Consider the following 24,336-nt stretch of genomic DNA (forward strand, 5'->3'; position numbering starts at 1 on the left):
CCAAACCATAAACGTACCGTATGAACATGCATTTCCATTCTTCCACGTAACACTAATAATGCCGCAACTAGCAAATGTACCTACTAAACGAATATTTAAAGCCACCGAATTAAAATGACCATTTCCCTTCCTCCTCGATACTCCGAAAGAAAGTTCTCATTCCCCAGTTTTACATTAACGTCGGAACTATTTCATACGAAATACGTTCCTTTTCGTTAAAAGTCACGGGTATAATTTAACAACTGCGCTTAAAATGAAATGCCGTATACAAAGCAATTCTCACCGTTTAATGCGTTTCCATTAAGGTGAAGTAAAATACCCTTCAAATCAGTCGATTCGAACACAACACTTTTTTTTAAGGGTATTAGACCAAACTGTCCGAAACTTTGACACATCACTCTTGATCATCTAAGAATTATCCCGACACATTGAAAATTTGGATTTTTGGAAAACATTTTTTAACTCAGCCCAGACCAAAGCCAAAATGGCGTCGAGCTCTCATATTTCGATCAGTATACAATTATCGAAGGCTCTGATATGAGAAACGAAAGGGTCAGGACAATTTTACGATAATTTAGAACCCTCTGGTAATCGATAAACTCGCATTTGAACGGGATAAAGGCAATAAAAAGTGTCGTATGCGCTTCTATGCTGAAAAGATGGGAATACGAGGTCTTGGAGTGAAAATTGAATTGACCTGGAAATCACAGATGGCGCAGGGTGTCCCTCTGCAGCCAATTAGGGCCCCAGAAGGCATGAATCCAGAGGATTTCTGGAGTTTTACTTCGATTTCTTGATATTTATTGTACAATACCGACAGGTGGAGTATACCATTTGGTACAATATCCAATATAATTCGACCTAGCTGTCAATATAAAAACGAAAGTCGGCAACGGAAGCATTTAGAAAAATCTTCTTTATCGACGTCGATCAACTTCCTCGACGTGTTTCACTGCACCTTAAATCGCCCCGATTAAGGAGTCTCCCGAGAAGAGGCAGCCAACGTGAGCCCGTTTCGGGGATCGCTAATCGAATGAGTGGCAATCGGTTCTAGAGGTTCCCCGTGCCGTAAATTTGGGGTGCGTAGCGACCTGTTCCGCCTTACGCCTTAAGTGTTACGGCTTAACGCGTGAAGGTGTTAACGCGTTAACGCGACCTCGCGCGCCCGAGGATCCTATCCGGTAGGTAGCGACGAAGAGGACGAACTCACCTAAGAGCTTGGTCACGACCGCGCCTTGCTGATTTAACGATAGAACGTGATTAGCCAGGTCGTTGTAGTGCCTGAGCGCCCCCAGCCCATGGGACAACTCCAGAAGACGCTGCCTGGAGGCGCCACCGTTGCTGCCGCCCAAAAATTGACCCGACGTGCAGTTCTGCAGACTCACACCTGAAAAAAACCGTGTCTCAGTCAGCCAAGGTGCGACATTTTCATGGACATAGGATATACGGAGCTTGCACATTGATCTGTCTACGAGGGTGGACAAATTTAAGGAGAGAGGACACAGAGGCTATTAATTCGCTCTTTCTTTCCCGATATGTGAGACAGGTGCGCGATACAGTATGACAAGAGTTAACTACGAGAGGGTGGAGAAGAAGGAATATCCCCTCTGTTCTCCCTTTTTCAGAATTGATGCCTTAAGGGGATGTGGAAACGGCATCCGAAAGCTGAATCGTTCATCAAACTTTTCTACGAAGTGGGTTTCTCAAATCGTTTCATACTTCAAAACGTGAATATGGAGACCCTAAGGTAGGTCCTTATTGCGACTAATAATTGCATAATGCAACATAGGGCCACCCTATCTAATAGCAAGAGGGAGAAAGGGAAATAACAGCCCCTCTATTCTTCATGTTTCCATTTTGCTACTTTCACGAAAAGGCCAAGGGAATGTTTAGATTCTCGAGATCCATGTGCCTTACGTCCGCAGGTTATTCGCCTCCTTATTACACATTTAACTCCGATTCTAAAGCTACAAGTCTAAATCCATCTATTTGTAATATTTATAATTTTATTGTTCAACAACAGGGCTCAGAATAATTTTTCGCTGTTTTAGAGTTGGATTCGAGGCTTTTGAGATAGCAAGACAATTAAACGTGCTACAGGGTTTACAGAAATACACGGTTCCATGAAACATTTCATGTATTCTAGGAAGGAAGTAGAACAAATGTTTCTATTATAATATGTAATTTTACCAAAGTATAATATGTAAGTATAATATGTTATTTTTTTGTTTATATAATATGTAATTTTATGTTGCTACTTTACGTGTTGATGAGAGCATGGGATTTAAAAAAGGGATATTCTCTTTCGGAAGAGTAACTAAGAGGACCGGATGATCAAGGAAATTGAGTTGAAATATTGATGAGCATGAATCTTCGTCATGCGATAACGAATACTCGTCGTTTAAGTTTCAATTTGAGTTACGTGCTTATTACTTATCGATACGTACAAGTAATGATGCACGTTACGTTAGTTACGTCTCTTTTGTATATGACTACAAATATCAGAAGAGAAAAGCCTCGTTATATCTACACTTATCAGGATTACACCTCATATCAAGAAAAGTATAATCACATGAGTAATAATCCAACTAGCTTAGCTCTAATAGTTTAAATTATAATTTCTTTACACGTCTACTAAGCCATATAAATCACCGTTCCCAAGTAAATTTACTTGCTACAGGAATGACAAAAGTTAAATAAATCAATATTGCAAAGGAGGAATTAACTTACAATCAAGTAATTAATGCTCAGAGTGTCGCTAAAAAAAGCACGCCTCTCCATATTGCGTAGGTTTGCAGAGCATGAATATTTCAATAGCTGGTAATCGTTCGGGTCTTAAAAATAAAAGGGGAATGTTGAAGAGTTAATTGTAGATGGTTTGCGCAGGTTGTTAGTATGACCTATGGAGGGGTGAAACCTGCCACTTTGTTGTTACCATTGTTCCCCGCTTTGTTTCGTTATCGATGTTGCTGCAACCCACTCTCGGAGAATTTACCGCGGAAGAAGTCATCTCGGCTATATTTTAACCACCGATATGGAGTGGAGAAAGAAGGCCTCAACGATGCTTTCAGAGCCATAAATTCACGTAGAAATGTAGCTTACGACACCCTAAACTGAGGTAGCGTGAGCGATATCAACGCATCTAGGGCTATAAGTCATTAATTTAAATAAAGATTTTCTCGTACCGTCAAAATAATGGCTACAAGGCTGATAATGAATTCGGCAGTGCTTTTACGACTTGCATTAGTTTACATCTTACCACAAATATATCCGTGTCTTTGGTGCTACGTATATAAGTATGTACCAAAAGAACACTGACTTCAAGGTTTTGGACTTTAATTTACTAATCTTGAGTAGAAGTCGTACTACATGTAATTACAATATTTATAGGCATAAGCGGTAGGCGCACACATGTTAAGAAATCTAAACTAATAAATCAAAGCATGGTCCTAATAGTTTTGCCTAGGTGTTAACGTAGAATTGCTACAGTCAAGCAGATGGAAATCTGCATTTTTTACAGGGGTAGAAAGACGCGTGGAATTGAAAAATATGAAATAAAATAAGCGACAAGCGAAATGGACAGCGTAATATTTTGCAGTTATTATATAATATTGAAAGATAAAGCTATCGTATTCATTATATCTATAAAACTGTTCCTTTGGAGGAAACGTTAGCTTGTTGCCAGCGCATTTAAATAGTTAACATAAATTGAAAACCTATCTGGGCAGACCACTAGTCATTAAGTACCAGTTTGAATGGATCCTAGACTTTATAGAGGTGTTACTCGAAACATTATCCTCCAGTAAACTTTCCTTATCACGAAGTGAATTCAATGACCATATTTTTGTATTAAATCTGAAATACGGTCGTAACAAATCTAACTAAATTGGAAAAGGTCATTTATTTCTGTATGCACAATATCAGTAATGATAGACTTAACAATCTACCGAATTGAAATAAACCTATCAGTTATTCAGAAGTCTAAGCTAGTATAAAGTACTAGATATTTTTGCATGATCTTTTACCAATTAATAACTAATGAAAATCGATTCCTTTTATTCGTTTAAGTAGTCGCTCATTTAACAGCGTCGAAACTTTTTAAGATACTTTAATAATCATAAATTCCTGTCATGTACGCAGATACGCGAATAAAAATGTACCTGCGTACACGTTTAATTTTTCTACTCATCTTTCTATTTGACAATTGTCCCCAAAGATTGGAAAGGTGTAAAGATCTCAATCGCAAAGTTGCCCAAGCCAAGTCGGTAGAGCATGCCGATGCCAAGAGCGTGGCAGTTAAATATGCCTTCCGCACGCACGTTTTGCATACGAGTCGTTCGGTGCGATTAATCAATTGGTGCGTAGTGATCCACAGGATCTATCGGCGATTTCGCAGCAATCGATACAAGTCATTAATCCGCAACCAGTAGCGCGCTTCACCAATTTATTCCCAGTAATTAGTGTCGATCGTCGATTCGCTTTATCCAGGATTTATCGCCGGTTCTCGTTCAAGATTGCCACGGTATCGCCCCCGCAAACGTTATCACAACCGATTCAAATGTAAGGCGCTTTCCGATGAAATAGACAGCACGAGGAGAACCCGATAACCTGACCAGTTATTCCCCCAGGACGTATCAGTCCACAATTTTAGATAACTATTTGTCAATACCATTACGTCCATAACTACCCCATAACGGATTGACACGTAAAAGAAACAATTTTTCATCAACATATAAACATTAATATATAAACATATAAGCATATGAACCATAAATTTCAAAAGTGTTCATACTTTCAGGCATCCATATAGAGACACTAGTTCAAAACCATTTCGTTAATACAAGAGAAATTAATAAATAAATTTATGAATTTGCATTCTTTCCATTTTACGTTTCTTTAAAGCAACCTCAAGGCGGGAAATTTCTATAAAGAAACGTTTAAAGGACACATATAAACACTAAAAATTTGCATATAAACCACCTAAATTTCAAAAGTGTTCATACTTTCAGGCATCCATATAGACACACTAGTTCAAAACCATCTCGTTAATAAAAGAGAAATTAATAAATAAATTTATGAATTTGCATTCTTTCCATTTTACGTTTCTTTAAAGTAACCTCAAGGCGGGAAATTTCTATAAAGAAACGTTTAAAGGACACATATAAACACTAAAAATTTGCATATAAACCACCTAAATTTCAAAAGTGTTCATACTTTCAGGCATCCATATAGAGACACTAGTTCAAAACCATTTCGTTAATACAAGAGAAATTAATAAATAAATTTATGAATTTGAATTCTTTCCATTTTACGTTTCTTTAAAGTAACCTCAAGGCGGGAAACTTCTATAAAGAGACGTTTAAACGACACATATAAACACTAAAAGTTTGCATATAAACCACCTAAATTTCAAAAGTGTTCATACTTTCAGACATCCATATAGACACACTAGTTCAGAACCTTCTCGTTCATACAAGAGAAATTAATAAATAAATTTATGAATTTGCATTCTTTCTATTTAACGTTTCTTTAAAGTAACCTCAAGGCGGGAAACTTCTATAAAGAGACGTTTAAAGGAAAGGAGGTTAATGCTACCACTTATCAGTTTTGTTAAATACCGACCACTGAACGTCGGAAACGTTCGGAATGCGTACCACCACGATGGTCAATAAGGCGACCCTGAACGCGCCCACTATATTATAGTGTCCGGGTTATCTAGAACGTATAATTTCCGGATTTTGCATGTACGCTGCTAGGTAGCCAATCGGAGGCTCGCCTTTTAAGTGGTGTTCGAGAGGACGACTCTATGATTTGTCTTCGCGTACTAGGTGCGTAAAACACGCGGACTGCGCGTTCCGTACCGTCGGGATGACATGTACTATATCGCAGTACTGAATTTACGAGGATATTAAACTTCGACTCCTTGTTTCTAAACAATATGATAGTCTCTACCGTATCGAGACAAAGTATGGGTAAAGCAGGGTGAAACTGGTGGCACTTTTCTAACACGGATGCATCACATAAAATACACACACAGTAGGGAACAACTATTCACAGTTTATGAAACAAGGTGTTGATTGTCTTGCAGAATTAGGAATAATTTCCATTATTACGGATACAGTGTTTTTAGCAGATATGTGCCACCCGATCGATTTTTAGTCACGTTTACCTATACGCTCCGAGGTAAAGTCTGCAATATTCTTTAAATATTGAACGATTACACACTGAAACGTAAACGACGCGGTTTATAGATAATATATAGGTAACTTAAAAAATGATAATCTCGCCGATTTTGATCAAAATGAAGAAACGAATGCATGATATTGCAAATGGCACGTTTACATTCCTTGTAGCCTCAGCGACGGTAGCCATTAAATTCCTAATGCATAATAAATCATCTCTATGAGTTATCCACCCAGCATTAGAAAAAGTCGTCCTTTCTACGGGTTCTACCCTGTACGGAACACACGGAACAGAAAATTTCACGGTCCGGTGGGGGGTCTCGCCTCCCCTCTACCATTTATGCCACGCACTGTACCCGTGAGAGTCTATATCGACTCCATATCACTTAAACGTCGCTACTAAGTGCATTGCTCGATAAAATAACATTATAGTTTACAACAAGTATTCCCACAAGCACCGCTTAAATTTCCGCGATTGATCGAAGATGTCCGAACCGTACCTCTCGGGTAGAACTCTTGTCCCGATTTAGTAGCACCTCGAGGGCATTCGTTGCGATTTGTCCCAATAGGTATAGCGGGGCATCGTAAAGGATATTCTTCACTCAGCCGAGGACGAGAGGCGAAAGGGCGAAAAGAGGAGCCGGCTCGGCATGCGAAACTGGTAGCGACCGATCGGAGGCGACACGATCGGTGCCCCAGGAGACACCTAAACCGTGAGGCTCGTCCTTTACGCCGGTCAGCGTAAATCTAAGGAGAGTCGGGAGCGGTGGAAACGAAAGCAGCAGCTCCTCTGGGAAAGAGGTGTCTTACACTGTCGTTTGGCAAAGTGGGAACCGGTTCTGTCCCAGTATGGCTGATCTCCAGCATCCGGCTTGTGGTGTATCGGTGAGGCAAAAATGGACGAATGTGGAGTAGGTGCCCTCCACCTAGTGCGATCCACCAAAACTGGAGGGACGGTTTTATCACAGCCAACAGGAGTAGCTGTTCCCCGGGCTAAAGAAGTACCTTTGCCCGTATCTTTTCGCGACCTAAGAACCGGTTCTGTCCGGGCATAGCTGGTTTCCAGGATCTGGTAGGCGTGAACCAAGGAAAGATCCCCGGTATGGTCGACGTACGTACTTCGTCGACACCGGGTCCGATCCATTAAAACTGGGAGCACTCTTTTCGACGCCTACTTCGCGCTCGGCGACCCCCGGTGTCTCCCTTCGAGTGGCCTCTGGACAGGTCGCGCCTCGAGCGCCTCGAGCGACTCTCGCGCCTCTAGCGGCCGAGCTCTTTCACTCAACGTCATCGAAAGCTCGTCGGTTCACGGGTTCACCGGAAAGAACCTGGACACTCTTAAGGTGAAGTAAAACCCCCTTCAAATCAGTCGATTCGAATACAACAATTTTTTTTAATGATATTGGACCAAACTGCCTGAAACTTTGACACATCTAAGAATTCCGATGACACATTCAAAATTTGAATTTTTGGGAAACATTTTTTAACTCAACCCGGACCAGAACCAAAATGGCGTCGAGCTCTTATATTTCGATCAATATACAATTATCGAAGGCTCCGATATGAGAAACAAAAGAGTCAGGACAATTTTACGAGAATTTAAAACACTCTGGTAATCGATAAACTCGCATTTGAACGGGATAAAGGTAAAAAAAGTGTTTTATGCGCTTCTGTGCCAAAATGATGGAATTACGAGGTGTCGGAGTGAAAATTTAGTTGACCTGGAAATCACAGAAGGCGCAGGGGGTCCCTCTGCAGTCAATTAGGGCCCCAGAAAGCATGAATCCAAAGGATTTCTGGAATTTTACTTCGATTTCTTTATAATTGTTGGACGAAAACGACAGGTGGAGTATGCCATTTAGTGCAATACCCAATATAATTCGACACATCTGTCAATATAAAAACGAACGTCGACAACGTAGGTATTTAGAAAAATCATCTTTATCGACGTCGATCAAGTTCCTCGACGTGTTTCACTTCATCTTAATGTTCCCGAATCGCGAACCTGCGATTCCACCTAATCTTCAGGGTTAACCGTCATCCCACAGGGTGGAACTTGAACAAATACCTGGGCTACCTTCTTCCAAACTACGGGGAACTTATGCCAGTCCCATCCTTTCCAACATTAAATGGCATTCATTTCGCATTGAATTCGAAATATCCCTTACGTAACCGTTCGTAAGTATATATAGTCGGGATTTGAAAATGTCTTAATTCACTAAAATATGGAATAACCTTCAAGAGGGGTCTAAAGTTGATTGCGGCGCCTTTCAATTACGCGGAGCAAGAAGTACATTGCTGGGGCAATATTTACTGCGGGCACCTGAAGAGTTATTGTCCACTTGCCAACAGTTGAAAATAACGTCATTTTCTTCAGTTAACCCTTAACTGCGTATTGTTACGCAAGAGGTTCCCTAGTGGCCGCCGGATAGGTCGTACCTCTTCTTGGCAAAGCTCCTCCACTCGTTGCTACCGGAAGCTCGCTGGTTGATCGGCTCACCGGAATGAACTTAGATACTTTATTTGTTCCCGAATAGCGGTCCCCGCGATTCCAGCTGATCTCCAGGATTAACCATCATCTCATATGGTCGATACTTGAAAGCTCACCAGACTACCTTCTCCAAGTTACGAAGATTTTCTCCAGATTTTATGGCAGCTTAATTGATTTGCAAAATGGTGAGTCCTTATCGCCGACAGACTTATACCAGGCCCATCTTTTCCAAGATTCAATGGAACTCAATTAGCATTAAGTTCAAAGCACTGATTACGTAATTGCTCTTAATTATCTGGTCTGAATGTGAACATTTCTTAATCCTTTAAAATGATAAATAACCTCCAAGTGGGATTTGAAGTTGATTGCGGCGCATTCGTTTAAAATAGGTATCACAGAAGGTCGATTGCCGTTGCCGCATTGTTAAAAGATAGTGAAGTATTTATATAAAAATAGTCTTATTGGCACAGAACGCGTCAATACCGACAGACAGCTGTCAAAAGACTGCTATCTAATGACTAATGATATTAGTCTCCCAGCCGGTGCTAGGAAACTAACATACGATGTTTTAGGAGGAAGTGTTTACAAGACGTTCATGTTTTACAATATTTACTAGAGCCACCTGATGAATAATCTATTTATCAGTAGTCCAAAATAAGTCTCGTACACTAGTCCGATAAACCCCTAACTGGACAGTTGCTCGGAGGGTTCCCATATTCTCGTATCCCTGTGGGCTTCACATTTCGCGGTAGTGGTAAAAAATTGAGTCCACCAAACTTCTCAAGTGAGATCGCGTTGGGGTCGTTAAGATCGTAAGTACGTTAAAGGTTATGTTACGTTATTTGGAAGCACTATCGACTTATGGGCACGTAAACGGCCCCTCGAGGAAGGGTGCATGGAGAAATATCACGTCGTCCGTCCAAGTTCTTTTGAACATGTCGAATTGACCCGAGGTCAAGTACGAACGAGATAATTTCAACAACCGATAAGAATATGTCTTCCAAAGTCATTGATGCACTGACATAGAAATATATGGTCAATGTCAGCGTAAATAGGTTCACGAATATCGACAAAACAAAAAACGCCGTTCAATTATTTCGCTGGACAACTCCTGGTATGACTAGATTTATTTGCCGGTAGTTAGACCATCACGAATCAAGACTGAACTAGGACCGATAATTAGAAACGAATTGATCCATGTAATTACGTATTCCGTAGATTGGCCTTTGGATAAGCCGAACCTCCCGTAGTTACAACCTGTATCTACTCTTATAGCATGATATAATTCTCAGGATTAATACTCAAGTCTAACAAATGTCCCATAAATTTGAAATTCTCAACAACAATTTCTCCCTAATACACCTCCTAATTCTTAGAAAATGATCCTCTCTGTACACAGTTAACAATAAATATTTATCAACCAGTTCCTCAATAAGAGCTTTACCAAAATCGACGGCACCCAACTATAAGTTCACCAGATTTACTAGATTTGACTCATTAATAGTTCTAACTTCAACATGAAAGAAATATGTAAATAATTAAGGCTAATGATATATAAATCAAATTCAACAGAGTTTTCTTAAACTCTTGAATTATCAGTATTTATAAGTGTTATGGGGCAATGGAACCAAAGTCTCGAAAAATGATTCGAAGGACTAACCATCGAGAGATTCAACCGGTTAAGGTGAAGTCAAATCCCCTTCAAATCAGTCGGTTCGGATACAACACTTTTTTTTAAGGGTATTGAACCAAACTGTCCGAAACTTTGACACATGACTCGTCACCATCTAAGAATTGTCCCGACACGTTCAAAATTTGGATGTTTAAAAAAAATTTGTTAACTCAGCCCAGGCCAGAACCAAAATGGCGTCGAGCTCTCATATTTCGATCAATATACAATTATTGAAGGCTCTGATATGAGAATCGAAAGGGTCAGGACAATTTTACGTCAATTTAGAACACTTTGGTAATCGATAAACTCGCATTTGAACGGGATAAAGGCAAAAAAAGTGTTTTCTGCGCTTCTATGCTAAAACGATGGGAACACGAGGTCTCGGAGAGAAAATTTAATTGACCTGGAAATCACAGATGGCGCAGGGGGTCCTTCTTCAGTCAATTAGGACCCCAGAAAGCACGAATCCAGAGGATTTCTGGAGATTTACTTCGATTTCTTTATAATTATTGTACGAAAACGACAGGTGGAGTATGCCATTTGGTACAATACCCAATATAATTCGACACAGCTGTCAATATAAAAACGAACGTCAGCAACGTAGGTATTTAGAAAAATCTTTATCGAAGTCGATCAAGTTCCTTGACGTGTTTCACTTCACCTTAATAGTCGCTGGAAACGCTCAACTTTACCTAGGCAAGGTTCGCGACAGCACTACTTTACCCGATTGCTACGAAAGTCCGAGACAGTCGAGGTTAAGGAGGAAGAAAAAAAAGGGGGAAGAAAAAAGGAAAAGGCGAAGCGAGCGATATTGGTGGCGTCCGATCACCGGGTAGCTCTGCTCGGCTGATTCTCGGTGCAGTAAATCGAGGCTACATATGGTGCGATTCCAGGTGCGGACTTTTAATGACCGCTCGCGTTCATCGGTCGCTTGTTACGATCGGTATCACTTTCGAATTCCCCAAAATCAGCGCCACGGGCATTTTATAGCACATGGTGTAAACCTGATTAATCTCGCAGTCCTGGGAGAAATATATAGCGCGGACCGGCCCGACACGCCGCAGGAAAGCGTTCCTATAAATAACAAACCATCTCTTTTGACTAAAGATTGCATTTAAGAGGGCGAGAGACTACGACGCGCGGTGCATTAATAAATAGTTCCTTACCCGCCGGACGTTGTAATGAATATCGAAAGAAAATAGAAGACATTTATCTCATTTTGCATGGACCTCGTGCGGGTTTTATTTCGTTCCAGTGTATCTGAGTTGATACTTGTCGTGCTACACTTTTTTGACAAATTTTTCTGAAAAGTACTGATTGTGAAAAGTAATGGATTCAAAGGTTTCAGATACTGTCCATTCTTTTAAGTCTATTGAAATACGAAGAATGGAATAGAATTTATCCGGTATCTTACGGCACTGGTATAATTAAATTAATATTACGGGAATTTCGGCAAAATACATGAGGCTATTCTCAAACAAAGCCAAGCTAGTTAAATGTCGGAATTAATTTCTTCTAAAATTTTTTCTTTGACAAGGCAGACCGTTGCTCTTCATCATCTGCAAAATAACTATAAACACTAATAATGACGTTTTTGAATCACCATTACAGGCTTCGCCTTAATAACTCTATATTTAAAATCTCCTCGTGCACTTTTACAAGGTAAACTTTTATTTCCGGTCATTATTTCCAAAATAATTATATACATCGGTCATCGCACTTTCTGATCACAAGATCGAGACCTCGGCTCAAAAAACTTGTACTCGGCCTTCCGCTCGCGTTAATAGGATAAAATTACTCAATTTTCTGACAAATACAGATAAAAAATGAAACAACATATAAATACAGTTTGAGCGTGGTACTAACTATGCTTTCAAGTACACACTGTCATTTAACGTGAAAAAGCCTTTTTGACACTTTGAAACTATTTTCAAAACAATACCATTATTCATGCGTTATCATAAGATATCTCGAACAGTCTTGGTTTCGCACAGTTCACATTTTCTACACGCATTGACGGAAAATATAACTATAGAAATGACCCCCCCACAGCTACGTAGACGCAATACTCCTCATCATTACAGTTATCTATTAATATTTTTTTCCAATTTTTTAATACTCTGATAACATGACCGTTTAAAATGATTGAATGCCATCGAAAATTAATAAAACTTATCGATAATTTCCGAGCAGGTACCGATCACACGATCCTCTTTCTAATGGCGAAATACCTACTCTAATCTACCACTGAGGTGATCGGCCTGCCAGAAAACTTGTGACAAACGAGAATGAACCCTGAAATTCGTTTCCTAGCAATGTATCATAATTCAATCATTTTTCTATGTAAAATGATACATAATTACCTCAACATGTATCCAAAAATATGATTAATAAAACGCTCAAACTGTATTTAAATTCGTTTTCCAGCAATGTATCATAATTCAAGCATTTTTCTATGTAAAATGATACATAACTACCTCAACATGTATCTAAAAATATGGTTAATAAAGCGTAAACTGTATTTAAATGTGTTCAATTTCTTTTCCGAGCCTCGATAGAGCCGCGTAGTTTGAATCCCTTCAATAGACACGAGCTCCCACACCAGGTAAAAATGAAGACGTCGGCCAGCAAAAAGCTCACGGGCCCGTTTTCCCGGCTGCCGGCTCAATTACGAAGAGATATAAACTCGGCCAAAGATCGGGAGCACTCGCAGCTTGGAAATAATTACATCGGACAGGGTCTCCGGCGTGTGCGTCCCGCATTCGCATAAAAATACCGGCGGACCTACATAAAGCACCTGCTTCTCGTGATTGGGTTTAAGTGAAAGGACAGTGGTTCCCGCAAATCTCATCGCAAATCGGGGCCCGGATCGGTAGGGATCGCTCGGTCCGATCGGCAATCGGTCCCGTCGAGACGACGCCTCGACGTCGAGAGGAGCATGAAACCCCGTTGTCACGCTCGTTTAAGGTGGCTCGCCTGCCGAACAATGCTCCTTTAACGCGCCGGATCGGACCAACCGGGTCGGGACCGGCCGAAATTGAACCGAAATTGGACCGAAATCCAGTCGAAATCGGGCCGAAATCGGGACACCGGCCGGCAGCAGCTGACTCTCGGCCGCAGCGGTCGGTCCTCATAAGCGACACGAGACCAATGAACATTCGACTCGGACTAATTAGCTCCTCGGCATGTGCCGTCTACGCCGAACGAGAATGGCTGCCTTTAGGTGTTAACGATCGACCTGCTTCGGCCCGGTTTGCTGCCGCGAAGTATCAATTTAACAGCTGACTCAGCTTTTCTCCTCTCGATTATCCGTCGGGAGGATCCGAATCTCGCGGCTCTCAGATTTTATCTCGTTAGGGGATGCGAGGCCGTCCCGAGGGATTTTTCTGTAATGGCCGGTACGGTTAGAATTAATTAGTTTGGAGAAACTCCTCGGTGAAAGTGGGCCGAACGCGAGCGATTTTATTGTAAACAATAGGGTTAAGGTGAAGTGAAATATGTCGAGGAACTTGATCGACGTCGATAAAGAAGATTTTTCTAAATGGCTACGTTGCCGACGTTTGCTTTTATATCGACAGCTGGGTCGAATTAAATTGGGTATTGTACCAAATGGCATACTCCACCTGTCGTTTTCGTACAATAAATATAAACAAATCGAAGTGAAACTCGAAAAATCCTCTGGATTCGTGCTTTCCGGGGCCCTGATTGACTGCAGAGGGACCCCCTGCGCCATCTGTGATTTCCAGGTTAATTAAATTTTCACTCCGAGACCTCGTATTACCATCGTTCTGGCATAGAAGCGCATACTACACTTTTTTTGCCTTTATCCCGTTCAAATGCGAGTTCATCGATTACCAGAGTGTTCTAAATTGTCGTAAAATTGTCCTGACCCTTTAGTTTCTCACATCAGAGCCCTCGATAATTGTATATTGATCGAAATATGAGAGCTCGACGCTATTTTGCTTCTTGTCTGGGCTGAGTTAAACAATTTTTTTCAAAAATCCAAATTTTCAATGTGTCAGGACAATTCTTAGTTGATCAAGAGTGATGTGTCAAAGTTTCGGACAGTTTGGTCTTTTACCCTTAAAAAAAAGTGTTGTATTCGAATCGACTGATTTGAAGGGTGTTTCACTTCACCTTAAGTAGGGGATATCGTACCGTCGGTCAAATTCTACCACTGTGATATTTAAGAAATGGCCGTATAACTGAAAGATTATCAACTTAAGCTCGCAACATTTGTTTATACCTGACTATTTGGTGGCAGCATCGGTGAATACCAAAGTCAAAGGCATATTATATTAGTTTGATAACGCGTTATTCATTTTGCCGCATCGCTTCCAACCGATTACACCATCTGGGGTACGTTATAAATTGTTACTAATAATTATTAAAAAGTTAATTTAATCTTCATGCAAATACATGCGTTACACCTTTTGCATAACCCTAAACGGACATTTTAAAAATTATAAAACTGAAGACAACTCCCGGTCGGCAATATTGTCCCACCACGTAATCGGGTAATTCGTCCCGGTACAATTATCCCAACTGTATTTATTAAGTCAAAACTTTGTTTACGTAAATAGTCACTCTTCGATAAACGTGATTCTGTTTAGATATGGCATCAAAAAGAACGATGGAACATGGTTATCCTAAGATATGAGAAAAGCCGTTAAAATGCGCTAATGGGAAATCTATTGAATTCTACATCTTCATTTTTTGTAGTAAAATATGATTTATGTAATCAATTTTCTTTCCCGAATTACTTATATGGTCAATGTTTTGCTTTGAATCCATTTCCCGTACGTGGTACAAATTATCTGACCTTATTATAACAGAAGAGGACGATTTACCAGATAAATAGCATTTATGTACTTGCATGTGTGTACATTGCGTGCAGAATTTCACAGGTAAATGAAATATGAATTCGTTTACTAAAACATCCTGGCAAAAACATTTCTATTGGCATTTTCGTAAACCCGATACAATTTACTCAACTTTACCCCAAAGTGTTTGCTTAAAAATGCGCTCTTACGTCATTTAAACAATGATCTCTCCGCTGGCGGCAAATTTCTCTCGGTTGTGTCGTTAACTTTGAGAGCCAAACATGTCTTTTCACTTCCATAAAAGCCATTTCCACGAGAAAACGCGATCGTCGTGAAAGATACCCAAATTAAGATATTGTACGGTCCACTTGTGATGTGTACATTGTTATATACCGAATTTAATAATTCTCACACAAAGCTATCGAACGTCAAATGAGAAATACAATATAATGTAGCTGCACAGTTTTCCTTATAAACGTCATAATTATTTTTAAAATATCTCCGAATATAAATTTCGGCATTCACGTTACAGTTTTCTAATTTGACATTGAAAGTTTTAAGTACATCTCTTGCATGAACTTTCATTCACCACGAACAATGAACAATCCCGTAAGACTTGTTGTCTAATTCGTCAAGACGAATGAATATATCGAACCGCCGTGGAAATCTAATATAGGTGTCGAAAATTACATTTTTTCTTTCTCCCGGCATATCGATGCTACCTAGGTAGCCTTTTTTGTCACTGTCTCTACCTACACCTACACCCAGATTACATAACTTGTCCGATCGCTTTTGGCCCCTTCCATCACATTAGGTCTTTTTTCCGCGCAGCAGATCGGACCGTAAGATACCCGAACATTGTTTACTACTAGGGGATAATAGGGAACGTGCTTTGCCGATAGGATTTCTTCTTTAAAATCATCTCCTCGAAAAAAGTTACGATTTCATGAGTAGGGATCGGTTAAGGATAACATTTCATTTGTACACGTTAGTACTGCCAAAAAGATCTAAGGCCGATAATGCAATTGAAATCTGCCGCCAGATTTCCCGCTACCGTCCCAGGTTATAAAAATGCATCTTTTAAATTTAAGTAACCGAGGGCATGTAAGTATAGACCCTTTTTGAATATGCAAATTTACGTATAAAAAGTGCAAGATGAAAATGGCTATTCCTGTTACTTGGATTAAAGGTTTATTCATCCTTCCCTGAATGATATTGTCACCATGCACGTACAGGTTTGCGGCGTGATCGGATCTTGTCTCGACATCGTCGATCGTAAATTTATCTTAGGTAGGCCCATGAAAAGCAACGATCTTGTCGGCGACATTAAAGTAAGAATAGCTGGATAAATTTTCATGAGTTTAATTATCTCCACGTAGGTACCAAAAATATAACAAACCTCAGCTGTAATCAAATTATTAAACATTATGCTATTAATACGTGCTACACTCAAAATACCAGTGGATACCGATGCTAAATGCACTCGTCCCCTACACTCGGTAATTGTCGTACAGAGCTATAAGTGCACGTAAACCCTTATGTACATAATACAAAAATCACCGATAAAATATTTTCCTTACATCTCCACTTATCATCACAGATATACATCAAAGCACAGTTAAAAAATCCGGTGCAGTTTCTTAGTCCCTAAACACTGCAAATTCTATGAGTACATTAAATTCTGACTTCTTTTTTAAAACCTGACAAGGCCTATCGCAAAACCGTACGTCCACGCTTTTTTTCAATATGCATACTTCCTTCAAAATGCACACGTTATGTTTCTATGCCGACGTTCTCCCCCCACGATAAGCAGAAATTTGTCGGGTATTTTCGGCAATTTTACAGATACGATGAAGTTGACGCGAACAAAGGGGGCAGACAATGTGCCAATTAATTCATTAGACGATGCCGTAATGTCGGAACTGGCCATATATAATCGAACGTACACTGGGAGACATCAATGCCCTCCCATCCTGCACAGGCGATGCCGTATCTGCAGGGGAGGCATTCATGCCCGCCAATGTACACTGGGAGACATCAATGCCCTCCCATCCTGCACAGGCGATGCCGTATCTGCAGGGGAGGCATTCATGTCCGCCACTGTACCTATCGATTGACTCGGCGCATGAGCTTAGGTGGTACTTCAGCAGATACCTATTTCTTTTCGTACATTAACCGGATATAGGTACTAGAGTCTCCGGTCCGGCACAAATAAATGGACTATAAGCGATAACGATCCATCGTGGAGGTCGTTGTACGACTCTAATGACCGGCAGTTTTAGGTTCTCTCATTCACCGCGCCTACCCTATTGGCTCCCGTTCTTCGACCAATCATATCTCCTCGATGAATCCACTGTCTGTACCCTGACGAAACATTGTACTGGTATTTACGAAAGGTGTAGGGTAAAGTTGGGTAAATTGTACCGGGTTTACAAAAATAGAAATGTTTTTGCCAGGATGTTTTAGTAAACGAATTCATATTTCATTTACCTGTGAAATTCCCCATGCAATGTACACACATGCAAGTACATAAATGCTATTTAACACGGTAGACATTTAAATAAAATATTCCTTACAACGGTGCGATTTAAACGACTCATCTGGTAAATCGTCCTTTTCTGTTATAATAAGGTCGGATAATTTGTACCACGTACGAGAATTGGATTCAAAGCAAAACATTGACCATATAAGTAATTCGGAAAAGAAAATTGATTACATAAATCATATTTGACTACAAAAAACGAATATGTAGAATTCAGTAGATTTCCCATTAGCGCATTTTTCGTGAAACCACTTTTTACAATTAATGGCTTTTCTCATATCTTAGGATAACCATCTTCCATCGTTCTTTTTGATGCCATTTCGAAACAGAATCAAGTTTGTCTTATAATTTTTCAAATGTCCGTTTAGGGTTATGCGAAAGGTAACGCATGTATTTGCATGAAGATTAAATTAACTTTTTAGTAGTTATTAGTGACAATTTTTAACGTACCCCACATGATGTGATCGATTGGAAGCGATGCGGCAAAATTGGTAACGCGTTAGCAAACTAATATAATATGCCTATGACAGTTTTTGCCGGTACCGCCACCAATTAGTTAGGTATAAACAAATGTTGCAAGCTCATAATTTCATAATTCATAATGTTCATAATTTCTCAGTTATATGGCCATTTCTTAGGGTATGTTCTTAAATATCGTAGTGATACAATTTGACCGACGGTACGATATCCCCTACTTTACTCTATATGTAATTTCGCTTGGGTCTCTTGAAAGTAACGCAAACTAAGCACATAAAATGGCTAATTAACCGAACTCGCTCAAACATATATCTCACGATGACGGATTCCGTCATTTTCATAAAATTCTCTTGTCAAAAAACCTAATTAACCTCCCTAGCTGCGTACTTTGCCTTCACAAGCATAACATACCAACAAAATTCCTCAAATTAGCAGTTATCAAAATGCACTGTATTTCATTTTAATAAAGAAGAACTTTCCCCACTGAAAATCAAGAGTGAACATATTAGGGGTCCCTGTAGGTAGTCACTTATTTTAAACCGAAGTAAGTTCATACATGAAAAGAGACCGACGACTTGTAGATACCTTTAGTGTAAAATAGAATTCATGAAATTAATTTATGAATCGACAAATCGGATGTCAACTGAAAATTCCTTAGCCATGAAAAACTAAAAATTAATTCTTATTAGGAACGTGGATCCAATGATGCTTGGTTCAACACCCATACGAGACTTCTCAGCACACATGGCCGGTCGGATTATAAAATATATATACTACTTAGGTAAGAGAGTCATTTTTTAGGGAGTCCCCAAATAATGCACCTGCACGGCGATTTTAGATAGTTATTTCCGGTTGTTTCACGCGCTTCGTGTCGTTTTAATGTCTTCGCCCCGAGCATTTTGCCGATCTTTATCACCTCGTAGCGTGCTTCTCGGGCTTATCTAAACGAACTATTTCACGCCAGTTACTTGAAACATAATAATCGAGATCAGGAAATCTGGACCAAAGGGTGTGCTCAAACGAACAAGGAAATTGATTTGCACGCCTCGTAAGCGAACGATTAAAAGCTACGAGCGACAGGTGCAATTACTAATCAACGCGTACAGGCTCCTCAATTAAACATGCGAAGATTGAAACAAGTAGTATAAAAAAAGACACATTTTGGAACAATAGTTGATCAAACCTCCCCAGTTTCCCTTCCACTTTGATTAAACCCTTAAAAAGCGTATCGCAGAATTCCACAATCATGGTTATAAAAACTTATAAAAAAAATTATAAATACAATGTTAACGAAGAGTAGAAAAAAACGAAGATCCTTGAATATCTTGCTTAATGGCGACAGTAACATCATTCACTAGCGAATAATATAAATATTGAAGACATGAGAATGAATAATGTAGAAAATTGTAAAATGTATACAATGTCGATATTGCTTAATTGGAACTAGTTCCCATTGACTGGTTTCTGTTCATCCTTTTAATTAATATATGATAACGTTTGCATATATATCTTATTGGTAATTATGCATACAAGGGTGATCCTCTCCGATTTTCGTATAACTTTATATATTGCAGAGGACGTCGTCCCGACCATTTTCATACATATATTTAACTGAATATTTTCGGAGTTATTAAACACATGAAGAATAGCAATAATACAGCATGGCGGAGCGTGTTGCTCCCTTAAAATATAACCTAACCTAACCTATTCAATTTCAGTAATAGTTTAGGGTAGATTAAAAAATCAAGAAATTGATCTTGGCAAATGGTAAGAAATTCGCTTAATTTCATCTTCGATCTTCGACGCCTCCGAGGACTAAACAATGGACTACGTGATAATAAACATGGCAAAATATAAGAAAGAATGTGAGTTCTGAATATAAACAAAGCGATGGAACTATGAAAGTAGCCAACTAACATCTTCTGTTTTCTTTTATTCATTGTAACTCCGAAAATATTCAAGTCCGATCCTTAAATATATATATAGTATTCGCTACAATATGTAAAAATTATACGAAAAGCGGAGAGAATCACCATCATATGCATAATTACCGTTATATTTATCATTCAAATAAGTGCATATCATTTTGTTAATTTTTTATATTAAATCAGCTAGCATTAATGTGAACGTTAGATAACGTCGTCGATATTGAATTTGATACGCATACTAAATAGGTAGTAATATAAAAACATTGTATATGCAATTTACATCACAACATTTAACATTACTTTATGATTATCTTGTCGAATGTTTATGTACATTACCTACATGAAACGTGTATTTAATACCGCCAATTATGTTTTCCCCAAACAGCAAGATTACTTTGACTTCGATGATGAATAAATAATATCAAGTTAATGCATATTAAACGTCATTTAGCCGTTATTACCCTGCAGCAAGCTTTCGGAAGGGAACGGAAGTACCTTCTCTCTAAAAAGGCTAACATCGGGCGGTAAATTGTCGCACTGAGGAAAATGTACAACTGGAGGCGAATAAATTTTAGTCACATACAAACCTAGTAGACTTTCACTTATTTCTACATTTTTCGTTTAGTACTAAGTATTTCACTTTTAATTCCCGTTAAGAAATAATTATTTCAACCATTGAAAATGTCCCTTGAGTCAACGATCCGATTTTTAAACGGGCACATTTATTTCATTTCAAGTACCTCATTTTTCTCAATGCGATCTCTAACGGATTCAAATGGGACATGTCGGTAATTTACATCTTATAAACAATGGAAGTTATTTTCTCGCAGACTGGCCGATCCAGGGTCTCCCATTGGCTCTTTTTTTTCCCAGGCTCGATTCAATTGAAACGTAAATGTCGGAGTCGCTTGAAACGTGTACTCGTAAACTTAAGCCAGAAGAGTGCCTTTCCGTGAATACATTATCGGTCTAGCCATTATTATCATTACACACCGCGAGGGACTTTTGCAAATTCTTGGAACTGGAGCGTGAAATAACGGCTTGGAAACAAGTAGAAAAATAACGCGTCATAAATCACGAAGGGAAAAGAAGAAAAAAAAGGGCTGGCGCCTTTCAATTAAGACCGCCCACTTTCCCCCCAAATAGGGCGAATGGTACTTGAAGGCAAAGTGGGCGATCCTAAATGGCAGGCATTAATGACCGTCCGGGTACCCGGGTACCCTCGACAAAGTTCCTAATAAGGTTCCAAAACGCGAACTTCGACTCAGGGGCATAAACGTAAATTTCCCCCGAATATGAAGGAAACACGTTACCTTTATCAACCCTTTTTTACGTTTTAACGTCCACGACCTGATACCGAAACGTTAATCTACGGATTAAGAACGAGAACCGGGACGAACTTACATAAGTTCACGCCGGATTAAATTTAAACAAAATCCGACCATAAATGCTACCGATGGGAATAAGTACGACGAAAGCAAATCAGGTGGGTCCAAAAAAGCCGCGAAACCGTACTCAGGCTTTATTTTTAGGAAATAAAAAATGGCTTCGCTCCAAGCTTAAAGTTATACCGTTAAAAAAAAATGCATAAAATTCATACACTATTATAGTACATAAGGCAGCAGTGGAATTATAAATCTGATGTCCTAATGGTGAATTAATATACATTTATTTTAAAATTCTAAGTAAATTTATAGTTTTATAACGTCGTGTCGTAATTTTGCGAAATTACGGGGAAAAATTATAAATTCGATATTCGGATGTCATTTGGTACGCATTGATTGGACATTTCTTAGATGAGCTTTTAATTTTACGACCGTTTACGGGAATTTAGATTTAAAGGAATTTAATCGAAAGATTACGAGTATCGGCGGTACTGGCGGAGAAGCATTCTCGAGTCCGAGAAATATTTAAATAATATTTTTAAAAGATTCTTACAATCGATAGAAAACTCCGGAAGCACCGTGGACAACGCACCTGCTGCTTTTCCGGGTTCGATACCACGACAATTGCAAAAAAATTTTTCCGGCGTTTAAGGGAGGGCTGTCTCTAAAATCGTCCTCGAACGTGCCCGGAACACACGTCAAGTTATATTGTCTGCAGCAAAATCCGTTTAAAATCAAGTACCGATCAACCCAAATTGATAACATATATTATAAATTTATCACACATATGTACTAAATTTACAATACACGTTAAACATTTTATTTGAAAATATGTTATAAAATTAGTACACCACGTCTGAATAAAACTTAAAAAAAAAAATGTTAGAAAATTATGATAATTTTTTTTTAACAGGGTACCTATCATCCCCTGACACCGTTCCTCCATCAGCTATCCGATGCGCTATTCGGTCCGAATAAAAGGAAAATGTTTACGAATGATCGATTTCCCTCCCTCGAGCAGGTCCACCCTTTTGTCCATTCCAATAACATGCATATCGATACCCCGGTGGAACTCGTCCACATTTAACCCCGCGTCCCGGGTACCTCGGTCATTCACATTCCTCCCTTATCCGCCCCGCGTCGCGTCCTTCCCCGACTCGGGGAAAAAGCGGTGCCCGATCGCTGGGCAGTCGGAAACCGCCCCAAGAAAAAGAGTAACCCTGAGCAACAGACCGTCTACGAGGGGCGCGGGCGGCGCGGGCGGGGCGTCGATCCGGTGGTGCGTCGGGTGCGAGTGAAGCCTCGCGGGATGGATCGGCGGCTCCCAAGGGCGCGCCACGGTGGCGGCGACGAGGCTGTCGTCGTCGCGGTCGGCGGCGGCGGGCCTGGTCGTCTCGTCGTTGCCGGCGGCGCGGGCCGAGCCGGTCGCGGGGCTGCCGCTACCACTGGCACTGGCACTGCCACTGACACTGACACACCCGGCACCGGCGATGCCGTCGACCACCATGTCATCGATCGTCGCGGCAGCGGGCCTGGCAGTTCCCGGAGGTGTCGCGACCCCGCCGCCGATCATCATCACCGCGCGCTCTCGGCCGGGCCTCCCCTCTCAGGCGTTCCGCGGCATCCCCCCGCGACGCGTCGAACCTTATCGGGCCGCGGGAGGACTTCCATCCAGGCGCAGGCGCAAGCGCCCTCTCGCCCTCGGCGGCGTCGCCTCGGTCGGTCCGGTCGCGGCGAGGTACGCGGCGCGGCGCGGCGCGGCGCCTATACGTTTCCTCGGGCCCGCTCGTAACCGCTCGTAACTGCTCGCGCTCCGCCGGATTCGAGCAGATTGGCTTCCGTTCGGCGGCTCGAAGCGCGCCCAGACTGCCTTCCCCCCACCTGTTCGCTCTAAAGGTGAGATCAAGATTTAAGGCGCCTCGGCGCGCGAGGCGTTCTCGCGGAGGGGGGGGAGCGGGAACCGAGGTAAAGGCCACCTTGCGCACCCCCGCCGCGCATCCGACCACCGCCCACCGACCATTACCGCCGGATCGACCAATTGGATGACCCCGTCGCCGCCCATGGATCCGACGCCCCCCGCGATTCCCCGGGCGACAATTAAGGTGAAGTGAAACCACCTTCAAATCAGTCGATTCGAATACAACACTTTTTTTTAAGGGTATTAGACCAAACTGTCCGAAACTTTGACACATGACTCGTCACCATATAAGAATTGTCCCGACACATTTAAAATTTGGATTTTTTGAAAAAATTTTTTAACTCAGCCCAGACAAGAAGCAAAATAGCGTCGAGCTCTCATATTTCGATCAATGTACAATTATTGAAGGCTCTGATATGAGAATCGAAAGGGTCAGGACAATTTTACGACAATTTGGAACACTTTGATAGTCGATAAACTCATATTTGAACGGGATAAGGGCAAAAAAAGTGTTGTATACGCTTCTATGCTAAAACGATGGGAATACGGGGTCTCGGAGTGAAAATTTAATTCACCTGGAAATCACAGATGGCGCAGGGGGTCCCTCTGCAGTCAATTAGGGCCCCAGAAAGCACGAATCCAGAGGATTTCTGGAGATTTACTTCGATTTCTTTATAATTATTGTACGAAAACGACAGATGGAATATACTATTTGGTACAATACCCAATATAATTCGACCCAGCTGTCAATATAAAAACGAACGTCGTCAACGTAGGCATTTAGAAAAATCTTCTTTATCGACGTTGATCAAGTTAATCGACGTGTTTCACTTCACCTTAATCCAGCAATAGAGTTCGAAAATTCTCGGTAACATTAAATTGGAGAAGGTAACTGTGAAACACACCGTAAGTTACCGG

The 24,336-nt window shown here is 40.6% G+C and overlaps 1 protein-coding gene across 1 annotated transcript in view; it reads right to left on the reverse strand.

Moving 5' to 3' along the window:
• The window catches only part of LOC105699001 (paired box protein Pax-6), a 33,642-nt gene extending 10,566 nt beyond the window's left edge, over positions 1–23,076 (reverse strand). Inside the window, exons 1-2 of the mRNA XM_023434913.1 lie at positions 22,734–23,076; positions 1,211–1,387 (exon numbers count right to left, since the gene is read on the reverse strand). Of these exons, the coding sequence (XP_023290681.1) occupies positions 1,211–1,387; positions 22,734–23,076 (520 nt within the window). The remainder of the gene's footprint in view (positions 1–1,210; positions 1,388–22,733) is intronic.
• Positions 23,077–24,336: the final 1,260 nt, after the last annotated feature.

This window comes from Orussus abietinus, unplaced genomic scaffold (assembly GCF_000612105.2).
Source record: "Orussus abietinus isolate OABI.00-Male unplaced genomic scaffold, Oabi_2.0 scaffold104, whole genome shotgun sequence".
NCBI lineage: Eukaryota > Metazoa > Arthropoda > Insecta > Hymenoptera > Orussidae > Orussus > Orussus abietinus.